Raw genomic sequence first — 26871 nt, 5'->3', positions numbered from 1 at the left:
TTAAATTAATTTAGTCAATTTACAACCGAAACGACAGCAAGTCTTATTTACTTTCGTTCTTTTTTTAATATTTTACGTTTTGTACAAATGCGGCATTTGCCAATGTTCCTTTGTGTGCACAATGTTCATTTACACTGGAGAGGAATCCCAGGGCAGAGCCCAAAGAGAACGTGCAATGGAACAGCAGTCAGCCTTTAACAAACCCACCCCCCCCCTCTCCGTAAAAACAATAAAGCGGAAACAAATTAGAACTGCTGCAGAAATGTAAATGCTAGGTTTGTTGCAGTTTAAATTTTTAACAAAAATATTGTAAGCAGAATTTAAAGCCTACAATTACTCCATAACACAAATGTGTAACATGGTGATGCCAGAACAGCAATGCCCATATCCCTGGTTACAAATTACAAGTTGGCAATTATGAAGCAAATACCACGCGTCTGACTTAAGTGCCGAGCAGTGATTAAACGGATGCGTAAAAAAAACCCCAACTGATTACAATTTTGCACAAGAACCCGCAGAGAAAGATGACATTGACGTCAAACAGTGACCGATGGTTGTAGCAAAATTTAGAAATGGAGAGCAAATCAAGAAAAGGATGCGATTTTTTATAATTTTGTAGGTTTTCGTGTCTGTTTATTTAATATATACTACAATAACATCCGTGAAACAAAATTTGCAAAGCAATGTTGAAAACGATATCAGCTCTGCTCAACAAGGGGGTTTTGCTAACGTCATTCAATACTGTTCTCCCAACGAATCGTAGGGTAGCTTTAATTTAGAAAAAAGTAACAGCCCATCTTTCTCCCCCCTATCACACAGTTTATGCCCTCAGTACAGCAATTACCTATTTGCAAAATGAAAGTTCATTAAAAAAACAAGTGTATAATTTAACGCTCTAATTTTATTCACTTTCGAGCCCACCCTTATCCTTACGAAGCAAAATTCACCCCAAGGTGGTGGGCAAAGTGAAACATTTTTACAATGTGGCTCAGAGGGCTGCGGCGACTGCTACGACATCTAAATGCTCACCCACGCGCGTTTACCAATGACACCGGCACGGCAAATGCTGAATGAAGCGCACGCTAACAACCCCATCGCTACGGAATTTAACCCCAACTTGTTTTGACGCCCCTCCACAGCACTCATCTGTAAATTTCATTGTTGCTGTTGTTGTTTCATAAGTTTCCAAACAAATTCACAAATGCGTAGAGTTTTTTTTTTGCTTTTCATTAGTAAATCCACCACCCTAAAAATTGACTGAACAGTTTTGTTTGTGTTACGGTATTTTGTCTCTTTTACGGCCATCGTCGTTTCGCGTTGCCTTCAAACCCGACGGCGGCGTGGGGCGGACCGAGCCGCCGGGTGGGTGGTACGCGCAGCTGGGGCTAGTTGGGGAACGGCGGCGGACAGAGTGGGCGTGGCGGAATAAAGGAGCGTGAAAGGAGGCGTGGGCAGGGAGAAGAAAAATAAAAGAACAAAACTAAGAAGCCGCCCCTGCAGGACACCACGGTGTGACCCCCTTGGCCAAACCATCAACCCACAGCGCCCCGCCCCCCGACAACACCGCAACGGCCGCCACGCGCAGCCCCGTGAAACGGCAGCTTAAAACTTGAACCCCTCGGTGGGGATGTTGGAAGAGGGGTCGAAGGAGAAGGTTCCAGCTTGGTTGGTCTCCGGCAGGAGGCCTGGCTCCTCGTCAATCTGGGGTGGAGAAACGAGAGAGAGGAGGCGGACCCCCCATCATTTAGCCTTAAACAACGCCACCTGGGAAAGTTTGTGTCAGCGAGCGCCGAGTGAGGGCTTGAGCTTACGTCATCAGCTGAAAAGTATTGGTCGATGATCTCGTAGGCCAGCTTGTAGATGTCCTCATTCTCGTGCTGCTGAAGAGCTTCAATCTTCTCCAGGCCTGTGCGGGGGGACAAGTGGAATGTTACTTAAAGACGACGTTGCTTCCCAAAAGAAAGAGCTCTTATCTTTTTGATATGTATTAGAATATGCGGATCGCTGGCTTCTTATAGGAAGTCCGAAGTTGAATTTATTAAAAAAAACATGAAACGCAATGCACAAAAGAAGTCCCATTGGCCAATAAACGTCATTTTGTTTTTAAACGATTAAATAAATCCACTTGTTATTTAATGTTAGGATTGATTGGCTGATTTATTAACAAAGGTTTCAGCTCATGTTGAACACCCAACACGGACAAAGCTTTGGTATGCATCTGTGAGCAAAAGTCTCTTGGGGTGGGGTGTTATTTTAAAGGAACACGGTGTCCAATTGTGGCCCTGAGCCAGGCGGTTATTCGACATTCCCATGGCAGGGTGGCATTCTCCCGACATCACACACACACAGTCACTCACACACACACACGCCGTCACACACACCACCATCAACACACACTACACACCATCACACCTTCCCACAGAGTGGGACTCGTTTTATATACACAAGCCAGGACTTTTGGGTTGTGACTTTGTGGCAGATAATTGAAACTCAACCACTTTCACTGTAACAATATGGTTTTTCCCCTTTTTTCTGGCAACAAAACTGAAATTTTTTTACGCGAAATCACGTCAGCATTAACCACAATACTTGTGGTCAGATTGCAAACAAAAACACTGATAATATATGCATTGTCTTTGAAACTGATTGGTCCACACCAGAGGCGGCTTTCTTTTGAGCCTCGTCTCAATTGGTGCGAGACCAGAGGGCGCCAAAAGGTCATCACTGCCCACACCGTCAATGCCGCAAGCCTAGCCATAGCTTCCTTCTATCAGATTCTACAACGAGCAGCAGCAAAATCAGATTAATAACAAAGGTTTTGGGGTTAGATTGCGTTATTTAGAAATGTGTGGCAACCCTCCACCACCCAACACAGCCAATCAGTAAAAAAAGTGTCACGTTGACAAAAGACAAAATGGTTCACTACTTTAGCCCACGGTGTGTTGAAGAGTGAATCCACAGATTACTACAATTATGAGAACAACTTTTATTTATTTTACCAGGTCAGGCCCACTGACCTATCTAGCTCTTTTTCAGAAGCAACCTGGCCACAAATGATAGCTCAATGAAGTGGCTTATCAACTGGAAAATTATAGCAGCCAAATACTGAAAAAGCACGGTTCTAAATGTGGAGGGAAAAACCGGAGGACCCAGAGAGAAAAGTCCATGCGGACCACGGGGAGAACACGCAAGCTCCAAATATACAAGCGTCAGGGGATCAGGATCTCCTGTATACCAGGCAGTTAACATCGCTTATTTAGCGTCAACAAGGGTGTGCTTAAACCGTGGCATCTCCTGGCCACAGGATAAAAAGCCAAGAGTTGGGTTCCGGCCCACCTCCGCACTCCTCGATCACGCTGGCAATCGTCTCCACCTCCTCGCCCGCCATCTTCAGGATGTTGTTGAGGCCATCGAGCACCACCTGCACCACCTGCGGGTCCTTGACGGCGAGCAGTGCGCAGAACGGCGGGATCACGTTCTCCCGCACCAGGTACTCCACCTGCCACGCGCACACACGCGCACACGCGCAGCCCGCGGGTGGAAAAGTGTAGCCGGGTGGCGACGGCGTAGGGATGGGGTCGGGGGGCAAGGGCGGTTGAGCAACGACGGCGTGGACCCAATCACGGAATGCTCTCGAAAAACACAAAGCAGGGACACTTTTTGGGCCAAATTTCCTTCACAGCTGCACACTGTCGTGTCAGAATTTTGGCACGATTGCAAAATAATGAACAAAAATTACATGCAGCCAATCGGTAATCCCTCACTCCTACTCGTAACCTCAATCCACCCACACATGGTTGTTATGCGCATTAAGATTTACATACTCGTGAGCCCAAGAAAATCTTTTGACGGCAGCAATATTTTTTTTACGGAAGCCACGAGCTCCAAGGTAACACGACCACTACTCGAGAAAAAGGTAAAAAAAAACCCTAAATGATCCGGAAGATATTGCAAGGGGGCCAGGAGATGGCAGTACAACTATGAATTATTGAGCTTGTACGGAGCTTTGACATGTCTCCCTTGATGAGCAAGAGTTGTGTGTACTCAGAGATTCCTCTCACATGCCAGACACTCACAGATTGAATTAGCCAAATTTCTCAATACAAGGCCTTTCTTAAGAATCGACAAGGACATTTGAACGAAATAACAAAATTAGAAATTTTTCAAAATTTTTACTACACCGGCAAGTAACGTCATGAGGTTAATTATAACCAGATGTCGTTTTAAGGATGTTAATCCTGCCAGCGATACAGATGGCACGAGCGTAAAGCAACAATGATGGCCACAGGAGTCTTGGAACGAGCCGGCTTCTGCTGGCCCATGTCTGTCCATTCGTTTTACCTTCCCTGCAGACGGCAGGACATTCTGCAAGGAATACGCTTTTGGTTGCAAATATCACAGCCACTGACGATGACCAATAATAACAACAAAGTCGCTTACATAGGAAAGCCTCAACCAAGTCCCAAAACCCATTTTTAACAAGGTACTGCATGTAGAAGTGTATAGACAATTCCATGTTAAGGAGCGCTTTACACGTGGGGGTAAGAATAGCACAGGAGAAACCCCGTACAAAGAACCAGGCGAGTTCACAAACCTACCTGCTTGTCTTCCATGTACTGGCCAGTGCACACATCTGGGAGGTTTGGAAGTCTCACAAATCTACGTGACCTATCAAAAGCCGAGCCGCCAAGATGCTTAAACAGAGGCATGCGTAAACCTTGCCACCTCTTGGTGGCATTGGTGGTCGAGGCTACAGCGTACCACGCACCTGCAACCCAGTCGGGAGGCCGAACCGATGGTGATTTTATGCAAGGCGACGAGGCGCTTCCCACTAGTGGGCAGCACAGCAAGTAGGTTGGGGACCTCTGTGCAGATTGCCAAGTGCTATTCATTCACATTCATGGGCTCTCTCAGGGCACTTTGGTTATTCAACGTGTAAAACAATACTCAGAAAAGCAACCAATCAAAACATTGCAAAAGCAGGGCGCTCCTAAAACTGTGCCTCGAGACGCATGCACACATGGAGGCGGCCATCGTGTTGCCAAATACCCTTAAACTTACGGCACTTTTTGGAAAGAGCAATAAGAAAACAAAGATTATTTAGTTTGATTAGGGAGCAAGGAGTGCAGGGGGGCTAAGGAATGCTCGTTGAGGAAAGTTCACTGACACAATTGTCAAATTTCAGACAAGATCTAGGAGACATTGCATTAGAGCAAATTTTTGTAACCAAAATTAAGGAACTCAATATCAAGAGCCTCAAACTCTGTGCCAGATCAGCGAGGGGGGAAGGAGAAGGAGGTGTGTGTGATACCTGGTCCTTTCTGCCACTGATGGTGAGGTTGCTGATGGCCCACGCTGCCTCTTTCTGCGTGCCAAAATCTCCCTGCCATGCGAATAAGACAGACATCACGATGTCAATGACAGCCCTTCTTTCCACTGTCCGAAAAATCATGGTAAAACGCATGGACGTGTATCTGCAAGCATGCTTCATGTGTGTGCATGTGAAACGTGGATCCTCTTTACAGAAACACCGGCTTGAAATATTTGGGATGGTCTGCAAACAATCCATCCTGGGCTTGCCCACATTGCAACGTGCGAGGCGTTGTGTTTATGTGCGCCTGTTTTTTTAATGTACATACATGTTATCTGGAAATATCCACTTGTCATTACGTGCGTTTATATGTGGGTATAGGTCTGTGTGTGCCCATGCTGGATGCTAGGCACCTTGGCCAGGTGGTGGATGATCATGGGAATGAGGCCGGCATCAATGACAGCCTGCACCTGCTGCTGGTTCCCAGCCGTGATGTTTGACAGGAACCACACGGCCTCCTGCAACAGGCCACAGCACGAGCAGCACGAACATACAATCGACATCGTCAGCATATATCAATCGACAACACACATAAATTAACTGCCCAAGGTATACGTCATCACAATCACATTCAGTTCAATGCAAACCTTCTGTTGGAAACCTACATCACGTCTGTATTATATATCTACAGCGCTTGTCAATCCACTGGTCAAGGGGTTAATTTGACCACCCAGCTTGTGAGTTTGTTTTGAGGTGGGAGCTTAAGTGAAGCACAGCGATGGATTTCACTGCACTGCCATCATCTATGACACCAGTTTGATGCGTGGCCATCACCCATCCAAGCACTATCCAGGCTCAACCTTGCTTCGTTTCCGAGACCTGACGAAACCAGATGAATTCCTGACGTTGTAACAGACTGAGGCTCAAAAGAAAGCCGTCTCTGGTGTGGGCCAATCAGTTTCAAAGGCAATGCATATATTATCAGAGTATATATTTTTTTGCATTCTGACCACAAGTTTTGTGGTTAATGCAGACATGATTCCTTGTAAGGTTTAAGTTTGGTGTTTTAACATCTTAACACCTGTTATGTTGCCAGAAAAAGGGGGAAAACCTATTATTGTACTGAGCCTCTTTAGTAATAACTTGTAGCAAGAACTGGAGTAATATGTTTATTTATGGAAACACTTTTAGTTGCACTTCTAGGCTCAACTGAAAGGAATCCTCGACAGTATGTGTCCGGACACCCTGGGGGGGACACCGCTGCTTTGGCACGCCAACTCATCTGCAACGAGAGAGTCGTTTTCTGGGCCGAGTCTCCCTTTCAGTGGGTGGCAATCGACAGCGGACGTTCGATTGCTAAGGAAGGCGGCACCTCAGCAGCGGCAATCCACGCGGTGCGTGAGCGCACCTTGTTGATCTTCTCCTTGGCGTGCGTGAGCAGCGCGGGGAAGTGGGAGAGAGCGTCGCAGTTGAGCACCACCTGCGTCTGCTCGTCCGTGCCCGTCACGATGTTGCCCACGGCACGCAGGGCCGCGGTCTAAACCGGCACCACGACACCGGAGTGCACGCGCACACACACACAAAATACTCGATTCAAGAAACGTATCGACTCTCATCTATTATGTGCTCAATATATATATGCATGTAGTACTTCTTTCGCACCGTGTGGTCAACCATGCTCATCGAAAGTGCTGTTTATTGCGGGTGACTTGGCTTGTTGGGCTTTTGAGCATGTGACTCAGGAACCATGATACAAAAAATATGCAGGCAGATGCCTTATTCTTGACGAGCAGATTGATGAAATATATAAATGTGTGGAGACATGTTTCAATCCACTGCTGGGTCAAAGGTTTCCCATGCCCTGAAACAGTAAACATTTTATTAAATGTATTTAATAAGAACACCTGCATTGCCTTTACAATGGAAATCTAACAAGTGTGATTCATTAGTTTTTCATTGTGACTTGCTACATTAAAGCAGCAGTAACAAGCCACACACAATTGCCATTGTGGCTAGATGTTAACTACCTCGCCTGGTATACAGGAGGTCGTGGGTTCAATCCCGACCCTTACGCCTGTTAATTTGGAGTTTGCATGTTCTCCCTGTGCTCGCGTGGATTTTTCTCGAGGTTCTCCAGTTTTTCCCACATTTATGAACGAGCATTTAAAGTATTTCTCTGCTATAAATTTCAACATAATCCACTTCGTTGAGCTATCATTTGTGGCCAAGTTGCTTCTGAAAAAGCGCTATATAGTTCAGTGTGCCTTACCTAGTAAAACAAAAATAGTTTAATAATTTGAGTTTTTAAACAGACGTAAAATACTGATCGCACAATAACTTCTATTTTACCTATTATTTTACATCTAAGTTCACTGCAGCGACAACTCGAAGCCATTTCAATATAGCGCAAACCAAACATCACACAGGCATTTCCACCACTGTATACACGTAAACTACCAACACTTCTGTAATATTAAACATCACGCACCTAACATACAGAGTATAGTACACTCACACGAGCAAAAAGTGCACTCAAAACCACAAACAAAACTTACAAGAACACAAGTATCACGCATATGTAACCCAAACAAAACACGCAACATAAACCACACGACACTCGCACACATCACAAGGACTGACACTGCAAATTATACAGACCTGAACTTTGACCTCCTGGTGGCTGAGCAGCGGCACCAGGTAAGGAACGACCCCGGAATCGATGACCATCTGAATCTGCTCATTACCGCCGTCCGTTAAGTAGGAAAGGGCCCACACAGTGTCCACCAGGATCTATCCACCAGCGCACACACACACACATCGGGGGGGCTTTGTTAACGCCACACTCCTGAGACGATGCGTTTAATATTCAGCAGTGGTGATAGCTCCCATCTCACGATGAAAACGCATTCGCTATTTCACATCACCGTATGGGATTAAATTTGCCCCTCATCCCCGACTTGGGTCTAGAAAATAAGCACCGCTTTGTGGAAAAGTAATTTCTGAAGCGCAGATCGGCCAGTGCCATATGAACAAGGAATTTCCTCCACTGACTAGCAACACTAACACACTAAGCCTGATTATAACATGGTGGCGAAGATTCGTTTCATCCCATTTTTGACAAAAACAGCCAATTTCTTCCATCAGCAGTAAAGGGGCAACTTCACTGTGATGTTTTGGTTGTTCTGTCATAATGTGAATGTGGTTTCTGACTTTCATATCCCAATTTGTTAAATTAAGTCAAGAAACAGTGAAGACGCTTCCATTTATGTGGCTCTTTATAATCAAGTAACCATACCGCAATAACCTCTAAATGAGCACACATTCTGGCACTATAGACCCTTTAAATGGCTGCACACAATGCTTTCATTTTCCCCTCACTACAATACACAAAACTTGCAAAGTTGGAGTCAAATAAACACTTGCACGTGATATTTAGGCGGCATATTTTTTTCTCCTAAACTTTGGTTCTGCCGCAATTATTTTTTGTTTTGATCGGCTGGCAGTAAATTGAGAATGTATTTGTTTCTGTGAAAATTACTAATGTCGTCATCTTTGGACAGAAATTGTGGTGTGGGGGTTCTCGGCAGCAAATGCATCCCAACAAAAACTCACGTTAATGTCTGTGTGATGGATAAGAACGCAGAGCGCTGGAAGAATCTGAAAAAGAAAACGAAAAATTAATGTCACGATAAAACTCGTTGTCATTAGCACTGACAAAAAGGGGCAAAGAGTAACCACTTGTAGTTGAGATACCACTTTAGACATATATTCCTTACAAACTTTGAAGTTGACATGTTAAGGTAAAAAGTAATATCAAAGGAAATTTGGTCAAAGCACACTCTCCGCTTCCATATTAGTGTGCTTGCCAACAGGTTATTACGATACATTATTCACACGACATTTATAAATATCCTGGAAGTGTGGTATTTTAAACTTATTGTGGACTGAGCCACCCTAACATTGAAGTGGAGCCTTAGCCACTTGGCAAAGTTTGGTCAAAGCACACACAATATGCCACTTGGCAAGACTAATTGCAACATGGACCGAGACATTTCTCAAGGTCACATACTTCAGGAGACTGCAGTGATTTTTTTTTACATTTAAACATTTTTATCAAAGGTCCCTACGGGATAAGAAAGTGTTCTTTTCTAAGAATTGCTAATCACAAAAGGCAGCTTAGCCGAAATATTCATTGGAGACTTAGATAACTAAATTGACTATCCACAGCCACTTTTGGTGGCATGATTAAAACATGTTTTCATAGTGAAATTGAGTGAGATACCCATGCAACTTTCATTCTTGTTGGATTGTGCATAATAATCAGTAAAAGATGCATCAAATTATTCAAAACTGGTACAGGGTTTGTCTGCTTACATGAAGGTTAATGTTTGTTAATATGGCGATTACCAAAGATCCTAACGTTGACCAGTTAGGTGAGGCATATGATGGATCTCATTGACCTTGGTCTGAGAGTTAAATAAACCTCTATCCAAAAATAATAGCATTTCTCATATATACAGCTTAATATGAGTTGCATGAGTTACTGATGCAAATTATAATGATGTTCTAGAAGGACTAAGCTTGGCACAAATATAAGTGTGTCAATGCTTACAACGATATCCAACAGGCAAGTCGAAATGACATCAGATTTTAAAAAGGAGATAAAACTCAATCGTCGATTTTGGGCCCCTCCATAATTTGGGAGCATCATTTTTGTTTAAGAACATAGCAAAATTAAAGTGTCTCAGGAGGTGTTAAAGGGTATCAAACACAAACATGACATCCTAAGTATTCTGTAAAACATGTGATATTAAGACATGATAGAAACCTGGCAAAGATACTATTAGTTGCAAAATCCACACCGCGTTTTTCTAGGCTGTCCTAGGAGTTTGAAGCGTCGTTAATGAGAACATATTTAAAGGCATGGTCAAGAGCACGAGTGATAAATACAACTGCAGCCTAACTATCCAATTGTTTCCTATAAGGCTGCTTAAGTAGCACAGTTTACATATACAGAAATCACACCAGTAAGCACAATCGTTTCAGTAACAGACTTTAAATGATTATTTTCTCAGTATGAACACTTTAAACTCGTATTGGACAGCCAGGGGGACAAGTATCTCCAAGCTAAGAGTTATGTATTTCTTGAGTTGCGTCTTTCTCTAAGTGGCCAACAAACACTCCATGATAGTTAAGTGGTCGACAACATAATCCAAGTTTTAGGTGGTCAACTTGGCATCTAAGGTGGGCACGCACCTCCTGAATGGTTTCCATTGGTGGGGGCGGGTCCTTGTTGCGGCAGAGATTGACGATGACCCAGGTGACATTGCGCAGGAAGGTGATGGGGATGGCAGGGTTGATGAAGGCCAGAAGCGGCTTCACCACGCCCAGACTTATTACATAGTCCCTGCACTGCGGCCCATCCCCTGCAGCAGCGACAAAGAATTCCATTCAGCGCCAACATATTGATCACACGGTGGATATTGTACCCATTTATTGCTTCCGTGGGAGTCTGGCAATGTTGAGTTTAGCCAGGTCTGTTAAGATAACAATATCTTGGTTATGTATATTTGCCCAGCTTTGCAATTCAAAGGTATGGAACACGCTTCTAATGTTGATCTGAACATGTTTTTGTCAAGTCCAGTGAGTGACACTCAAGTCCTTTAGGGTTTCTCCAAATATTGCTTGCAGCAGTCTTTTTTTATTATAAGCAGAGGGAGCAAGGGTTTAATTGCAATGTTACCAGATAGCAAAAGGTAAAAAACTATTAAACAGTGGGACAACTGGTATTTTGCGTGTTGTTTTTTAATTATTTGTTGTTCTGGAATATGTATGAATATTAAATAATTGCAACCAACCTTCGATACAGAGCAAAATTATTATTTAATAAAGCAAAGAGAATATTGCTCCAATGGTCCTCGGTTGGAGTAATAATTAGGTGGTGTACAACAGACTCGTAGTTGAATCAAATGTTTGTGATAATATCACATCTGGCTTTGCAGTCCAAGAGGGATCCATAACAGATTAGGCTTCACTTAGTCCACAGCAGTGCAGCCTTATATTACTTATCGGTCATCAAAGTTTAAAAAGTTACACTTAAATGACATCCTCAGCCAACCGCAGATGAATGAGAAGTTTCTCCCCTTCTCCTCTGCTGCCGGAACGGTCTCCCTCTGTGGTCATCCACACAGCTGCCAACTCCATGCTCAAGACTGCACTCGTTCGTGCCTCCAGTTGGTGGCGGCTCCTTTCATAACGTCCCCTCAGCTACGATCACTGGATAATGTGCATATCCCTAACTGCGCTGACCATTTGAGATGTGCGCAACACACAGAAGCTCTAGAAACCACTACTATATTGGTTTGCTTTTAATAATTTTTCTATTCAAGGACAGACAAAATTCCACCACTTTTTAAACCCCAGCACCGAGTTCCAGAGTGAAGGACGCACTCAACAGATGCGCACACGTATCCGGCAAAAGTCATTCAAATTAGCACAGGCACGCGCAACCTGTCAACAAGCAACATCAAACAGATAAGTGGAGTTGTGGCGAATACACCAAGGCAAGCTTCAGTGGGAGCTCCGAGGAGATTATTTTTGAAGGCCTACACACGAATGTCTGAAATGTTACACTGCTGTTTATTTCTGGGTGAGGCGGAGGGGGAGGGTGGCTACTGAGAACAGAAAAAGAGACGGCGATGTTAAGAATAGCACGGGCAAACTCCTAAGCGTTTGCGAGGGGTTATTAATAATGCGACGGATTTAGTTGCCGCGTGATTCCACACTCGCAGTTAGGATATGCAGGGGGCAACATTTATGCCAAAACACTGCTTCGGGAATGCCTTGATTTTCATATCGACTTACAGAGAAACTACATTCAATATTACACAACGTTCACGAACACCAACCCTAAAAACGTCGTGCCAGGTGTGTGTGGCCCACGCTCGGCGGTGGATCAGTCTTCATCGCGTGGGCTAAACCTCTCAACCTGCCGGGCTCCGTGACGTGGCAAGTGCATTGCAAGCACAAGTGGGTTGCTGACAACATAATTGAATTTAAAACCATTTGCCAATGCACTGCTGGATGAAGACCTTTGCACAGAATGTCAGTTAAGGGAGATGTTTCATCATACTTTACCACGCTGGTTAGTGAAGACTAGTAAAGGTGGGGGGGGGACCCAGGACAGCTTCAGATACCACGCGCCAGTAATGTTAGACATGGCCAGGAACTGAACTCGGGTGGCCATGCTCATAGCTCAGCAAGTTAACCACTGCATTACCACTCAACCCCGCTGACTATATAGATCTTGAATGTTATCTTCACGCGCGCCCATGGGTTTTCTCCAGGTACACTTGTGTCCCGTGAATTGCAAAACTCAACAGTTGGACCCGACTTTTGTAAACGATTATCATGGAATACAATTGTTTGTTCAATTCAAGCAAAGCGTTAAAATAAATTACCCTAGTAGCTTTAGGAATCAGTTAATCATTAAAAAAAATAACGGAAAAATATCTGCGATGTCGCAACGAAAGTGAACCTTGACCGATTCATCCCATTTAACAGACATTTGTGTTACGGCGACACAAGCGGACAAAAGCTGACTTACCGATGATATTTCCGAGGGCCCACACTGCCTGCTCGCACACGTTCTGATGAGGCGAATGCAGCAGCTTCAGGAAGAGGGGAACAGCATCTGTAGGGAAACAAGCAGGTTTTACCAAGAGGCAGTGTTTACTGATGACAATGGCAAGGCATTTGACAGCTTGTATCTGTACCCCTTGGCCAACAGTGACTGACGGTTTGTCGTCAATTATGAACGTTTGGCTGGCAATCGCTATGGCAGAGTGCTTAACTCATAATTGGCTTGCATCACTCCAGATTCGATAAAACTATAACTACTTCGTGCAAAGTAAAGATGAGTTGTCCTATGGAGGGAATGGTTAAGATACCAAAGGAAAGTGAAATAATCACGAACATTTCAGATTCACCAATCAACACAAGCACCACCCAATCAATGCTGGTTTGAACAGATACGCTTTTACTTGGCTTCGAGCAAGTGAACCAATTTGTCAAAGTGTGAAAAACAGTCAACACAGCCAAGATGCAATGAGTGTCACTCACTGGACTTGACAACGGCTTGCGTTTGCGCCGACGTTCCTGACGCGATGTTGGTCAACGCCCAGGCCGCCTCGAACTGCAGTGACGGACTACAGTCAAACCAACACACATACACACAAGTAAACATGACACATTCACAAAGGATGCCGCTCTTACGCAGCACTCCGTGTTTGCATGCCGCTTATTCTCCATCCACTGTGAACCAACATTTGACATCCCCTGGTATTTTAACAATTTATTTATAATATAAAGCTGGATAGTGGATGTGTTATAATACCTGAACAGTGCAAAGCGTGGAGAGGTGCATGCTTGGATTTACACCGTGAGAACTCGAAGGAGAACAAACAGCTTCGGGAGCATAGGCAAGTTAAAGACATCATTAGCTGTGAAGACAACGCGCTTGGACAGGACGTGTCGCTGGTCGGGACGATGGCTGGTGGTTGACTCATGACAGAGGAGGCCAACGGAGGGGGAACATTCCCTAGAGGATGTCCATCAGGGACGAGTGAGGAAATTGGCTCATGTGCAAGACTAGATGGATAGTTGCATCGAGAGTGAGAGGTTTTCAGAGCACTGAATGGATCATGACTGCTGCTGATGAAACAAGAGGTGCAATATTTACATGTACTATTACATGTCATTACTTCTATTTCAGACTTTCTTATCCAAAACTATTATTGGCTCATTTTATATTCAATGCAATGCTGCTGTGCTCTAACAGCAGCCACGGCTAAATTAAAGATGATAAAAATTAGTTTAGTGCAAATGTTGCAAGTAAAGCTCACTGAAAAACTACTTTTCATCCAAGACAGTTGTCATGATGGCAGTAAAAAAAAATTCATGAAGTGGGTTATAATTCATAACTTTTATGATATAAAACCAATTGCATGAATCTGGTTTTAAATCAACAGTTTGGCACCAAATCGGTCTCTTTCCATCTATCAAACAAGGGCATACTGCCATCAATAACAAGCCCTACCATGTTAAAATGTACAGTACATGATCATAATTAATTCAGTTTAATGAAGGCCTCTCCAATCTGTCACACAATATCTCAATCCTTCATAACAGGTTTTTTTGGTTAGATCGCAGTTAGTAAGGTTTGTCACGTAAACAGAACGTGCCAATTCGTTACTAGTACAGCACTCCGGTGTGTGTTGGAGAGCAAATCCACAACATTTACAATCTGAGTACGACATTTCACCAGTAGTTACGACTAGATTCATCAGGCGACAGCCAGATTTGTGGTCACGAAAGCCTACGTCAAACTGATCTCAATCCTCGTTATGCAACAATCCATCCAGCGACAGCATGAGCTGATTTAATCGTTCCATCTGCAAGATAGACGCGCGCTTGGGTGTGTTCCTTCCATTGGCTGCCACTCCGTTAAATCTCAAACACCGGCCATCAAACCTTCTAGCAATCTGTCCTGCCCAAGCACCCTTACTTTTCTTAACAGGCAATGAGGTCTCTAACTTTCCGTATGCGATTTAGTGCACGTTTTCCTCTAGCATTCTCAAACATGCTTCTTTTAGCTTTTGTTACAATTTTTTTTACAAATTCTGATTTGACTATGCAGGAAACTTTCCTTACTGAACGATGTAGTAAATTCAGTGGGAGCCAACTAAGGTGTGTGCATGTGCCACTGGTGATCAGATACTCACTTATCCTCTCGCTCCAGACACTGCACGAGAATGGGAAGGATCCCAGAGTTGATGAGGTCGTCAATAGGGGGGTTCCGATCGCTGGAGAGCAGCTTCCTGCAATAATTAAATACCATCACGAATATCGTACATAACAGCTTGTTAATACAGGCATGTACGCGAGCCTAGCCCTCGGTGCGTATCCCATACTGTGTGCAAGCATTTGGTAGACAATGTCAGCTTGGGTGTACTTCATTCCAGCCAGCTTTGTGCCGTGCCAACCTTACCAAGTGTTCACTCACAGCCAGGGGAGTGAAAATGCATCTATTAATATCAATTCTTAAGCACATTATATATGCGAATAAAATCCATGCATATGTAAAAATCTGTATTTTTAGATGTATGTTGCACATAATATTATCATGTGACCCCTACAACCATGAGAGCACCTGCAACATTCACCACAAAATTACATGAACAAAACAGTTAGATATAATTCTTAGCCTGAATTTTGAGGGCAGGGGGGGGGGGCAATTGTTACACCCATACTAAGTGCTGGCTGCAAGACTGAACAGTGATCCGTGTGTGTGCATGTGCACGCTTTTACGCCTATGAAACGGAGCAAACATTGGAAAACTTCATTAATGGAACCAATATGATCATCAGAAGATAACATGGCAAAACCAGTTGAACTACACTTGAACTTCAGGCAATTCAAATGTTTGTATGAGAATCCATGGAGGTAACCAACTTTCCAAAGCTTACAACCATGCTCTTTACATTCATTATACAATTTTAATTTAAATACAATTACATACATTTTTGGCATTCAGTGGATTAACAAATATTTAACAATTTTGTTTATATTTCAGCTGACTTACCCATTATAGGACAGGCATCTAACGAGTGAAATGTAAAACAGAAATTACATCATCGTTTCTTTTCCTTAGAAACTAAATCCCCATCGTTCATTCCAAGGTCACTTTTCTATGCAAGGTACTATCGTAAGTACATTTTAAAGGATTAAATAATATTGGCATGACTTCTATTTGTCAGTCTGTAACAGTGGCTGTAACGTTATTGTGATTATTGTATAAGTTAACTCTAACACATCGAACAAAAATGATTTCATATCCATAAAAACTAAAATTCTGACTACACAAAAAACAGCTGATAAAATATACACTTATAAATAAACACAATGCTTGAGATAGACCTCACATGTTACATTTCAGTTTTGCCCCACAGAAGACAACCCCATTTTTGGCAATACTATTTAATCTCCCATGCTGCTTCAACGGCCATTTATTTCCTATGACCCAAGCAGCTGCAGGAAAACACCCAGCGAAACAACGGATTTATTTCACCAAACAATGTTGGGAGAGGCTCTATTTGGCAGAGGTGTTTCGTTGTGTGTGCAAATTTGTCAATCTCACCGTGCAGCCTGAACAGCGCTGAGCTGCACATTTGGGTTGTCGCTGGCTGCATTCTGCACACCAAGGCAACAAGATTAACAGTTAGAATCACGACCATCTAAGAAACAAGCTGCAAAACACAAGTACTGCAGCCCGGGGGTTGCGTTCAAAGGTCCGTGTCAGCAATCAAGCGCAAGGAATTTTCACCGTTTTGCTGCATCCACCACACGCCTTGTGAATTCCATTTAGAACAGATCATAGGTCAATCGTTTGCATCACTAATTACAACTAACATCATGCTAGTTGTAATTACTAGCATCATGATGCGAGTTGTAATAATTGGCGAAACATCGTACTCGAAATATAAATGTTGTGGGTTTACTCTCCAACACACCGGTGTGCTGTACCCGTAACAAATTGCCATGTTTTGTTTATGTGACAAATCTTACTAATTGGCTGTGTCGGGTGGTGGCGGGTTTAAATGACACATTTATATTTACGCAATCTAACCCTAAAAACATATATTATGGATAACATTGGTCGTGAAAGCCCTACATGTTAAAAACACTAAACCCCAAATAAGCCCAAGTTAAATTCACAATTAAGCTCTCTTGCATTATGTTAAGCAGCAATGCAGGCCAATCCGATTAAAGCTTTCTTAAGGGAGAGCCAAGTGTTGGGCAAAAATATTTTTTTTTAATTGAGCCCTATAAACCACATTAATGTAAAATGCAATTTCTCATGTTGTGAAAATATATATTTAATATGAATTGTGCAGCTATTTGGAAGGGTTGATGGTTCACACCATGATCATGAGAGACTCCCTTTACCACCCCCCCCCCCCCCCCCATTATACAGGGATGGGTGCGCATATGATGACTACGACAGAAAGGAGGTTGCTTAACCTATTAATGCAAGCTGAGAAGCGTTCACGAGTATGCATGAGTTTTTCAACCACACTCTGGGTCCTTACCAACCACGCTCAGAAAATAATAAAAAACAAACATACAAATCATGCAAAGTAAGGCCTTTCTGAAAAGAATCGTCCAATAGCAGCTTTCCTGGGTATGTGCATTCATAACTTTAATATTACTGCTCCAAAACAGCCACGTAGCTAATCATTGTCTACACACTGCTGGCTTTACGATTCATCAGCTCTTGGCCAAAAGTCAAAGAGATTTTTGGTGCAACAATCAGAAGGAACTTTGTTCACTCACCTGCACGATGGCTTCCAACGATGCATTTTGCTGCAGGGAACAGATACGAACGAGGGCGACAACACATGGTTAGACAAGGATACGCAATGCACATGTTAAGCACACAAATATATACACCACAGAACTTGGATTTATAAAGTTACTAAACGCAACTGCATCTCACAACGATGTAAAAAGCAATGGGCATATTTTATAGTGAGAGGTGGTCAGTCATAGGCAAAGTAAAAAACGAAAATCTTGTCTGGATGTGAACAGGGAGTCAAGAGCACCGATGGTAGGGGGGGGAAGAGAGTTTCAGACGATAGGGCCAACAGAGAATAAGTGACCTCCCGCTGAACAGCTGACTCGGGGCTTCAACAGAAAGCCTTGGCTGCCCGAGTCGGGAGTGAGTGGGGGGCGGGAGTAGAGTGAGATCAGAGGGGGCAGGTAGACAGGCGTGAGTTCAGTGGACTCATAATTTTAACTCTGATCGACACATTGGCTAAGTCATAATCTAAAATCCTCCATTTAGGAGTGTGGACTGTGGGGGGAAGTGATGCAAGCATGCACACCTAATTAAGGCTGGCATGACCACACAAGGGCGAGTGACAACCCATGCCCAGTTGCTATCTTTGTCTCACCAGTGGTTATGTTCACACGTGACACCAGGTACGACTCGGCAAAGGCTGAGTCAACTTTTAGGGAGTCCGAAAATAAAGTCAGCTACCCATGTGCATGCAAATGGAACCCAGGCTACTGGGATGATAATGCACTCCCCACCATCACAACAAGTAATATGTAACGTTTCACGGCCCTTGTATAAATATGATTACCATTTCGGGTGGCAATTCTTTCATTTCTCATACTTCTAGGGATAATTGTTATCTCCATTCGCCTACATCTAACATTCTTAACCTATTGGACACAAAAAATTCAAGAAAATATTTTAACCAACAAAACAATGTATCATGAAACAAAACCCCCACCATATCGGCGTTAGATGTGCGTGGCCATCTGGCACACTTCACACGTGACCCACGCAGCCCTACCAGCCGGAAGTCGCCATCAAAGTCGAGCTCATCAAGGATCTCCTCGTGCGGGACGTTTCTTCTCTTCAGGAGGTGCTCGTCCCGTTTGTTCTGTGGCGCAGGAGGTGGGAGTTGGAGAGGCAGCAGCACGGGGTAGTAGGTGAGCATTGAGATTTCCCGCAATCCAATGTCTTATCCGAATGATTTCCCGTGTGCTCTTCCATTAACGAGCACGGATTTCTAACGTAATTATAATATAACAATTACAGACAGCTCGCTGACAAAGTTGTTCTCTTGATAGGCACACGTTGAATAAAATCTGCCAACTTGGCTCACCATTCCTCAGGATGAGCACCAGTGTGAAACTGCACCGTGCCATAGGAGTGTGGAATTTCCATCACTTGTGTAGGGATTTAAAATCGAGATAAACTACCGCACAAACACATGCTTATAGATAGAGGGCTTGATACATGCGGTGATAAAAAAAAACATTGGTCTCCACCAATTTTAAAGAGATAACAGCCAATAAAGAATTCCACCAAATATCAGTGAGCACCACCTTGTGTCCACAACACACATGAGAATAGAAATGGTATTGTTTTGCATGTGAGATTCCGGTTTATGGGTAATTAAAACTTATTTTTTAAGAACAAAGTAAGCTCATTGATATACAATCTTAGCGAGTTGACATACTAATCCAAGACATAATTCCAACATTAATCTTGGACCTGCAGCGAACTAAAGGGCACTCACAAGAATCTCTGCTTGATGTTCATTCGAATTAAACTAATCTCACGTGCTGCTGCAGCTTCAAACGATTACAAGTTTGAAAAAATAAAAACACCTGTGGCTTGACACCACTAAATTTCTACATGCATTACAGTATATGTAATCACTTTTGACATTATCCTCATCGGTGTGATGGTGCAGCGAGAACATCACTCCGCTTTGTAAACGGCGACGAGGCACGAGTGGGAACATGCTGGTGACAGCCATCAGTGGATGATGGCGACGGTGACACCACCCTAGGGGTGCCTCACCGAGCCACGGGCAGGTTGACACGTGTAGCAGGTGGAGGAAGAACGTAACCGTGTTTATAAAAAAAACGAGCCGCGTTCACAATTAACACTACTCTGATATAACAGATCAGGAAATCACCTTCCACCCCCAACCCCCCCGAGGAGAGATGAAGTAGAATTGACCAACTTAAGACTGGGTTCACGTAGCATTTCAGAGTCATTATTGTAATACCAAGAGTTCAATGGATTAAACATTTCACTCAATCCCAAATTATGACGTCAAGGCCTCTCCTCCTCCCCCAAACAACAATCCTATGAACTGAGGATTGCACGAATAACAACCCAAGAACTGTCTTTTTACTTGCGTCCTTGAAGTCAGGTGTGGAGCCACACCCATGGAAATGCCCTAAGTTGTACTCTTTATTCTCTTGTTGCCTTCCACGAGTGATAGTTTAATGGCAACTGATCAAAACTTAAGTCCCTGGCTCTGCCCCAAGCATAATTCTGATTGGCTGCCACTGAGCCGATTCGTAATGTTTACTATTGCAAACTGTAAGCCTGTTAATCACACACCGACATCACTTACACAATGCTTAAGGAGTTGTATTTGTCTTCTTGGTTTTTTCGGTAAAGTCACGTAGAAGGGAAGTAATAAAATAATAAAAATAAAACATAATAAAATGTTACATGCTGTTGGTAACCACGTGTGGCCCCACCTTAAAATCTGAGATTGTACTTTACACTGGTTCACGACATTATAAAAAATATATTTATATATGAAGAGTTTTAAATTGACATTGAACAATTTCCTGGTGCAATTACTACACGGGTAAACGGTGTTATTGTCCAACAGACTTCACATTGTGACTAACACATTAATGCATATTTCTAAAACCTTAAAAAATGTGCAGGGTGGCAAGCATGTGAAACTCATTCCATTATTTTGACTTCCCATCACGTGCCTCAGTGCGAGTGTGACACAATTACATTACAAACAAATGTGCTGTTGTCACTGATGGGGATATTGAAGCTCATCATTTTACCATCCGTATCCTTGAGAACTGAAAAACCTGGCCCTCTATTACCAGTTAAAGCCCTCGCACAGAAAGGTGAATGGGGCCGCACGGTGTTAATCTTCCCTAACGAACCACACAGTAAGACTAATAAAATATACATTATGGCACTAAAGCTCTTAGATTTGGCGTCTGACCTAATGCAGGGAAGTGTGATTCCCAGTGGTCATGCAAGCACAGTTCTAAAATATTAATTATAACCAAACTCAAGACACCGACACTTCCGGAGCAAACATTGTCATTAATAAGCATCAGCAATACACAGTTCTCAGAACTCAAGTAGTTATGGTTCGCTGACATTTGGAATAGTCTACAAACGACAATGCTTTTAAGCAAAACAAATTTCTCAGTCATAAAAGTACATAAAGATACTTGCATTTCTATTGACAACCTTCTCGAAACAAAGGGGTGGTAGTAGTAGTGCGTCAACAGATACCACGCACAGTGAATTTGAGAATGCTCATTTGTGAATTAAAGATGACAATCAGCCCTTATGAATGATTAAGGCCCAACAACCTCACAATTTCTACGCAGTGGGCGTGACAACGAAGATTTATGCGTCAACCGCAGATGAAAATCGCTTTACCTTTCGCAGCTCGATGGTGACCTCGTTTCTCTGCCTCCGCATCGTCTGCAAAAGAAAAACACGCAACAAGATGATCGGTGGAGCCACGAACGAAAACGCATCTGTACAAAGCGGGGATGACCGACGCGGCTTTACCATGTAAATGTTTGTGTTGTTTGTGCTCTGCTTGTTATCCCAGGCACATGTTTATTGAGTGGTTATCACAAAAACGCTTTGATCAGCGAATACTGAAAGGCATTATGCTCTGCACAGCCCTCCACACGAATCAAGTGAAACTGACCAGCGTACGAAATTCTGAAATGCCACTCAGCACATTACGATGATGTGAATCATGGCCCACTCACACCCATGATTCTAACATGGTATTTCCATACAGTATTTCTGTAATCGAGTTCACAGCTCCGCTGGATCCACATAATTCGTTAACTGATCAACATGTGACTTTACGTCAAAAACAATGCTCTGACCGACAATACGAAAAATCAACATTCTGCTTTAGCTGAGTCAACGCCGGGTACTAACCGCTAGTTCCACACAAAACAGAGTTTGACTCGGCTAAAGCAGAATGAACCAAACTGGTTCCCAACTGGTCAAATCTGATAAGCAGGTCAACAGCAATAAGTTTATAAACCCCGCAGACAATAACAGTCAGCAAACGTGTAAACACATTATTGGAATTGCACACATTCATTGGCTACATATGAAATGGTAACAGGGGGAGCTGCATTTTTGTGCAAGCCTGATAAAACGCCACATTCACTTCATCACACTTGAAATCATTTACACTGCCACCTCATTCGGATTAAACGAAAATACGGATTAGCAAGGAGGTTATATACTTGCAATCAAAGCCATTAAGCCAATTAATCAAATGCATTCATCCTGGCGCTTATGCCGTGCGGAAAGATCTTGGGCGAGAGAGTCGGGTGAAGTACGGCATTTGGGTTGTTGTCTCTACAGAAACCTGTTCGAGGTAATAAACCAACAGCGAATGTTTCCGTGTCACGCAAGCACATGGCGGCTCACGTCATGCGAGCGGCAAATGAGTGGAATTCATTCACTCATTCGGGAAAAGCAACACCGATTTAAATAAAACTTTATCAAACAGCAAAGTCCCGAGTAAAGTAAAATAAAAATGTCATTTATCAGAACCCTCACCCCTTAATTGGATGTTCCATCACCAGGTTTTGCCAAACACTGGTACCGAAGCTAAATACATTTAACGTGTTTGCATTCATGTAACCAAAAAGTGTTTGCATCACTACAAGTCCCTTGCATCTTTACGCTGCTCCCATTTACCCCGTTTCACGAGACCGTCGCCAATCAATGACTTTGGAACGTAGCTCGATTGAAAATGAATGTATTCACTCCAACGTTGTTTTGAAAATGTTAAAATAAAAGCTGCAGGTTGGGGCAGCGTACTTGAGGGAGCAGCACGCCTCCTAGCGGACACTCACGCCTCGGTGTTGACAGCATCGCCACACTGTACGCACTTTTAAATCTAAATTGAAAACGCATTTTTTTAAAACCGTTTATCGTGCGTTTAGTTTGCTGTCATTCCCCCCGCACCTTCGATTAGCACGGCTGGCCACGTACGATGCGAAACAAGTCCAACATACACACAGTACTACTTTCTCTAAATGCAATCTCTGCCGCCACCTGTTTATATTAATTTTTATGAAGCAATTTGAAATTGTTATGCAACATCTTTTTGGATACATTTCAAACTTCACGTTTTCCAGGGACGCATCCCAACATAAATAGAAAGACTAACAGTACACTACTGACCTTTTATATTCCGCACACTCATTGTTTATACACACAAAATGCATGCTCATTTAAATAGAGTATTTTCACTTCCTTGTCTTGAACGTACAAGTTTGCTAACGAACACATTTCTGAGATCTGCATGGGCATCAGAGTAGTAACCAGTTTGTTCTCCCCCCCCACCCACATCCGATGAGCACGGTTGGCTAACGTACGGTGCGAAAGAAGTTCACACAACCAACGAATGCGCCTAACACCCAAGACAACATGGTGTGAGCGCGTCGTTAATGATTTATTCGTGTTCACAATTGCGGTGTAAGCAGAGGGGCATGACAATGCCAGCGTTTGTTGGCACTTGTTACTGTCTTGAGTGGCGCCAATTATAACAGCAGCCCCATTACAATTGGGGTTCAATTTTGAATGGGAATTGGTTTGTTATTCATGTCGACTGTATTCGGCAACGTTGTATTTTTACGGTTTATTTAGCGAAATAAGTTGAACTACCTTGTTTTTTTATTGGACTTGTTTTTTTTACGTATTCAAATATTATACCTTGAAAACTGTTCATGGGGCTGCGGAAGGTTTAAGCATGGGAACTTTGAACGACAAGTAATTACGTAAATTTCCTTTAAAGTAATGCTCGGCCTTAGTATTTCAACAAACTCGTTGAGTCACCTACTCCAAAAATACTGAGTGTCTAAAATTAACATGAGATGGGAAGGGAGCCTCCGGTTCAAAGCCGTTTTCTTGATTTCATTACGAATAAACAAACTTCAGAGACCTCCTGCAAAATATCAGGTCTGTCGCTCAAATAATCTCCTTCATAAAATAATCATCAGTGCGAAGACATAGAATGATTTATTGTTGGTCATGTTCAATATGTTATGACTGTTGTCACGAAAGGGTTATTGGAGTTAACGTATAGAGGGAGGCATCCCCACAAACATATGTAAAACTACTAAAGTGTACAGACAATAAATATGTCAAAGTGAATATGCATGGGAATGTTTGGCATAATGAATCATGTGCAAGTGAGAAGGGAACACGGACGGGCCTTTAATCTGGATTTAAATGGCAGGACAGAAGACCAAATAGGCATCAACGTTTTTTTCCCCTACATCATAGCTTCAAGACATTGATCCCATCTCCCTTATGAACATTATTTATTTTGGCTCCTTACTGCAGCTCGTTTGTCGCTTCCAGATCCTTATTTGATCAGGAAATGGAACTTATATTGCTCAATACCAGGGTGCCACTTTTGTGAGGAGGGTTTGGGTTCATTGACTCCTGACTTCAATCCTCTTCATGAGATACGAGGTGTCAATGTGAATATACTTTAAGTGAAAGCGGGTTAGGGCTATGCCTATGTTTGCCTATAGATAGGAATGTTCATACGAAAGACCCACGTTTCTCACCAGAATATGGCTCTTAAGGCAGCTGTATCCTGAACCGGAAACAGTAGTTAAGTGAATTACGTTTAGGTCTAAAGATAGCTTTAACAATAACCCACTAATCTACTCATTTAAGAACCTGGAAGCGACAATATATTTAATATTTAGGATGTAGATAGGCATAAACGTGACGGAATTATAATACTGTATTGGGTTAAGGGTTGTAACTCGCCTTGACCGTGACACGAATGCATGTGTTCTGTCCAGTTGTGTGGCTTTGGCTACCCATGAGTCATTACTATGAGGTAATAGGTTGGCATTTTGGCGATCCTAAATATGAAATACTGTATTCAGATGCGTAGATTAGTGGGTTATGGTTAAAGCTAGCTTTAGCCCTAAAACGTTATTCACTAAAAACAATTGCCTTAATAAGAGCCATATTCCAGTCAGAAACGTGGGACTTTGTATGACCATTCCCAACTATTTAATTTAACTACCAAATTGGATTAGTCTCAACAGACTCTAGAATCATGACTAAACTTGATTAGGTTGTGGTATGTTTCCTTACTCTTTGGTTCTTTCAAAAAACTCACGTAGGTGAGAAAAAAAACATAGCTATACAAGTGAAAATATGATCGGGCTTATCCAAACTACTGAACATTTATGGAAATTACTATACTTGGCTAAGGTTTTAGCTTGCCTTAATCGTATTCGAATGACAGCATTGTGTATGTTATAGGTACGACCAGTTACAACTATATCCTGTATGTAATTTATGAAACTACAGCTTGGGTCAGAGAAATAACCCACATCATTAACATATTGCAATGACCGGCTTGAGCGTGTTAGATATGACCAGCCCTAAACTTACTCATAAAAAATTGTATAGCCTCGGCATAATTACATTTTAAGGAAAGCTCGAGCTAGGTTTATATATATTATTACCACCACCAACTCTAAATTTAATCCTTTGATAAACTAGTTTAAGGTCAGCAGCGCAGCTATCCTTAAGCATACCGATATTCACATGACAGGCTTTAAATGTGTTTAATACATGTCCAGCTCTAAATAAAAACTATTTATACATCTGTAGTTTTAGATTGGTAGCCGTGTATTGCGATTCTTAACACCAACCATTCCCCAATGTGCAATCACCGGGCTGGGCTCGTGACTAATTCGCCCGAACCCCAGCCTCATGCAAAAACAAGGCGACACAAGGGTAAGCGTGAACGAAAAATAAAAGGCTACCACAACTGTTCACAATTAGTCTTACCAATACAATCGCCGTCATACACACACACATATACACATAAATGTTTATTTCGCGAGCGAAGAAATGGCCCGGAAACGCCTCCCTCAGCCCGGCGGCCCCCATCGTGAAAAAACCTCGGAGCACGCCGGCATCCAGCCCACTAAAGACGCCGATAAACACCACCAGCACGCAAACATCGGCACGGCCACCGCCAACAGACGATTGTCGCCGTTAAAGCCACCAAAAAATGGTTTCATTAACGAGTTTTTCGAGCGCCACGGGCTTCGGTAAAAGTGTGCGCAGCAGTCGCAGTCAAGGAGAGGCGCCTCCTCCTCCTCGGCTTTGCCTGACGCCTCGCCCGGCCCAGCAGCCGGCCCGGCACGGGGGGTCCCACAGCCACCCCGCCCGAGAACCCCGCGGCAAATGAAACGCCACACGAGCCGCACACGAGGCACAGCTCACAAGAGCGGCGCTTGATGCCAAATCGAGGCGTTAAAATGTAATCGACGGAGGCGGTGGCGGCTGTGACGAAGCCTTATTAATGCGAGGGCGTAGGCCGCAGGCTTCAGGAGGCCGGGGTTTTATTTCTCCAACGCAATTCCAACTATAAGATGTACATTGACACAACGATTATAAATAGTGAAAATCGGGTGTTAAATATTCACGGGAGGCTCACCTCGGCATCGCGACCTTTGTTTTTAAAGCTCTTGATGCGGTGGTTCTCAGCCAGCTTGTCGCTGTCCGCCATGTCGCTCTCGCAGCGGCGCTAACGTAGCCGAATATAAATAATAAAACCACACGCGACGGCGAACGAGGAGCCTTCACAAATAAATTAAAAATACTGCAGAGCCTTATTAAATTCAGAAAAAAACACCAACCGATAGCGTCAACGACGAGAAAAACGACTGCGTCGTCGCAACCCGAGAAATCTAAGTTCTAATAAATATACAAATTACGAACAAGCGCGACTCTTTATCGCCCTCTCGGACAAAAGCGGCCCCAGGCTTGCCTCGCTCTGCGCGCAAAATGCCGGGATTACATTTCCCACTGCGCATACGCAAGCCCCTCCCCC

The 26871-nt window shown here is 43.2% G+C and overlaps 1 protein-coding gene across 7 annotated transcripts; it reads right to left on the bottom strand.

Moving 5' to 3' along the window:
- Positions 1-46: 46 nt before the first annotated feature.
- On the bottom strand, positions 47-26845 carry KPNA3 (karyopherin subunit alpha 3). 7 transcript variants are annotated; one of them, XM_078613960.1, is made up of 18 exons: positions 26476-26824; positions 21390-21434; positions 18733-18822; positions 17705-17734; positions 16509-16561; positions 15954-15971; positions 15094-15189; positions 13433-13530; positions 12918-13004; positions 10568-10737; positions 8924-8968; positions 7970-8101; positions 6720-6848; positions 5725-5829; positions 5312-5383; positions 3337-3499; positions 1812-1906; positions 47-1701 (listed from the first exon to the last, which is right to left on the bottom strand). In XM_078613960.1, the coding sequence occupies exons 1-18, from the start codon at positions 26545-26547 to the stop codon at positions 1603-1605; spliced, it is 1599 nt and encodes a 532-aa protein (XP_078470086.1). In that variant the 5' UTR covers positions 26548-26824; the 3' UTR covers positions 47-1602. The 7 variants fall into 7 exon arrangements, with proteins under 7 accessions (XP_078470086.1, XP_078470088.1, XP_078470091.1 ...); XM_078613962.1 differs by having other exon boundaries at positions 13433-13518; XM_078613959.1 differs by having other exon boundaries at positions 1166-1701; positions 3337-3503; positions 5313-5383.
- Between the last annotated feature and the right edge of the window lie 26 nt (positions 26846-26871).

The sequence above is a fragment of the Lampetra planeri genome, chromosome 43 (genome assembly GCF_965212315.1).
Source record: "Lampetra planeri chromosome 43, kcLamPlan1.2.h2, whole genome shotgun sequence".
Classification (NCBI taxonomy): Eukaryota; Metazoa; Chordata; class Hyperoartia; order Petromyzontiformes; family Petromyzontidae; genus Lampetra; species Lampetra planeri.
This window is presented reverse-complemented; position numbering and strand designations above follow the sequence as displayed.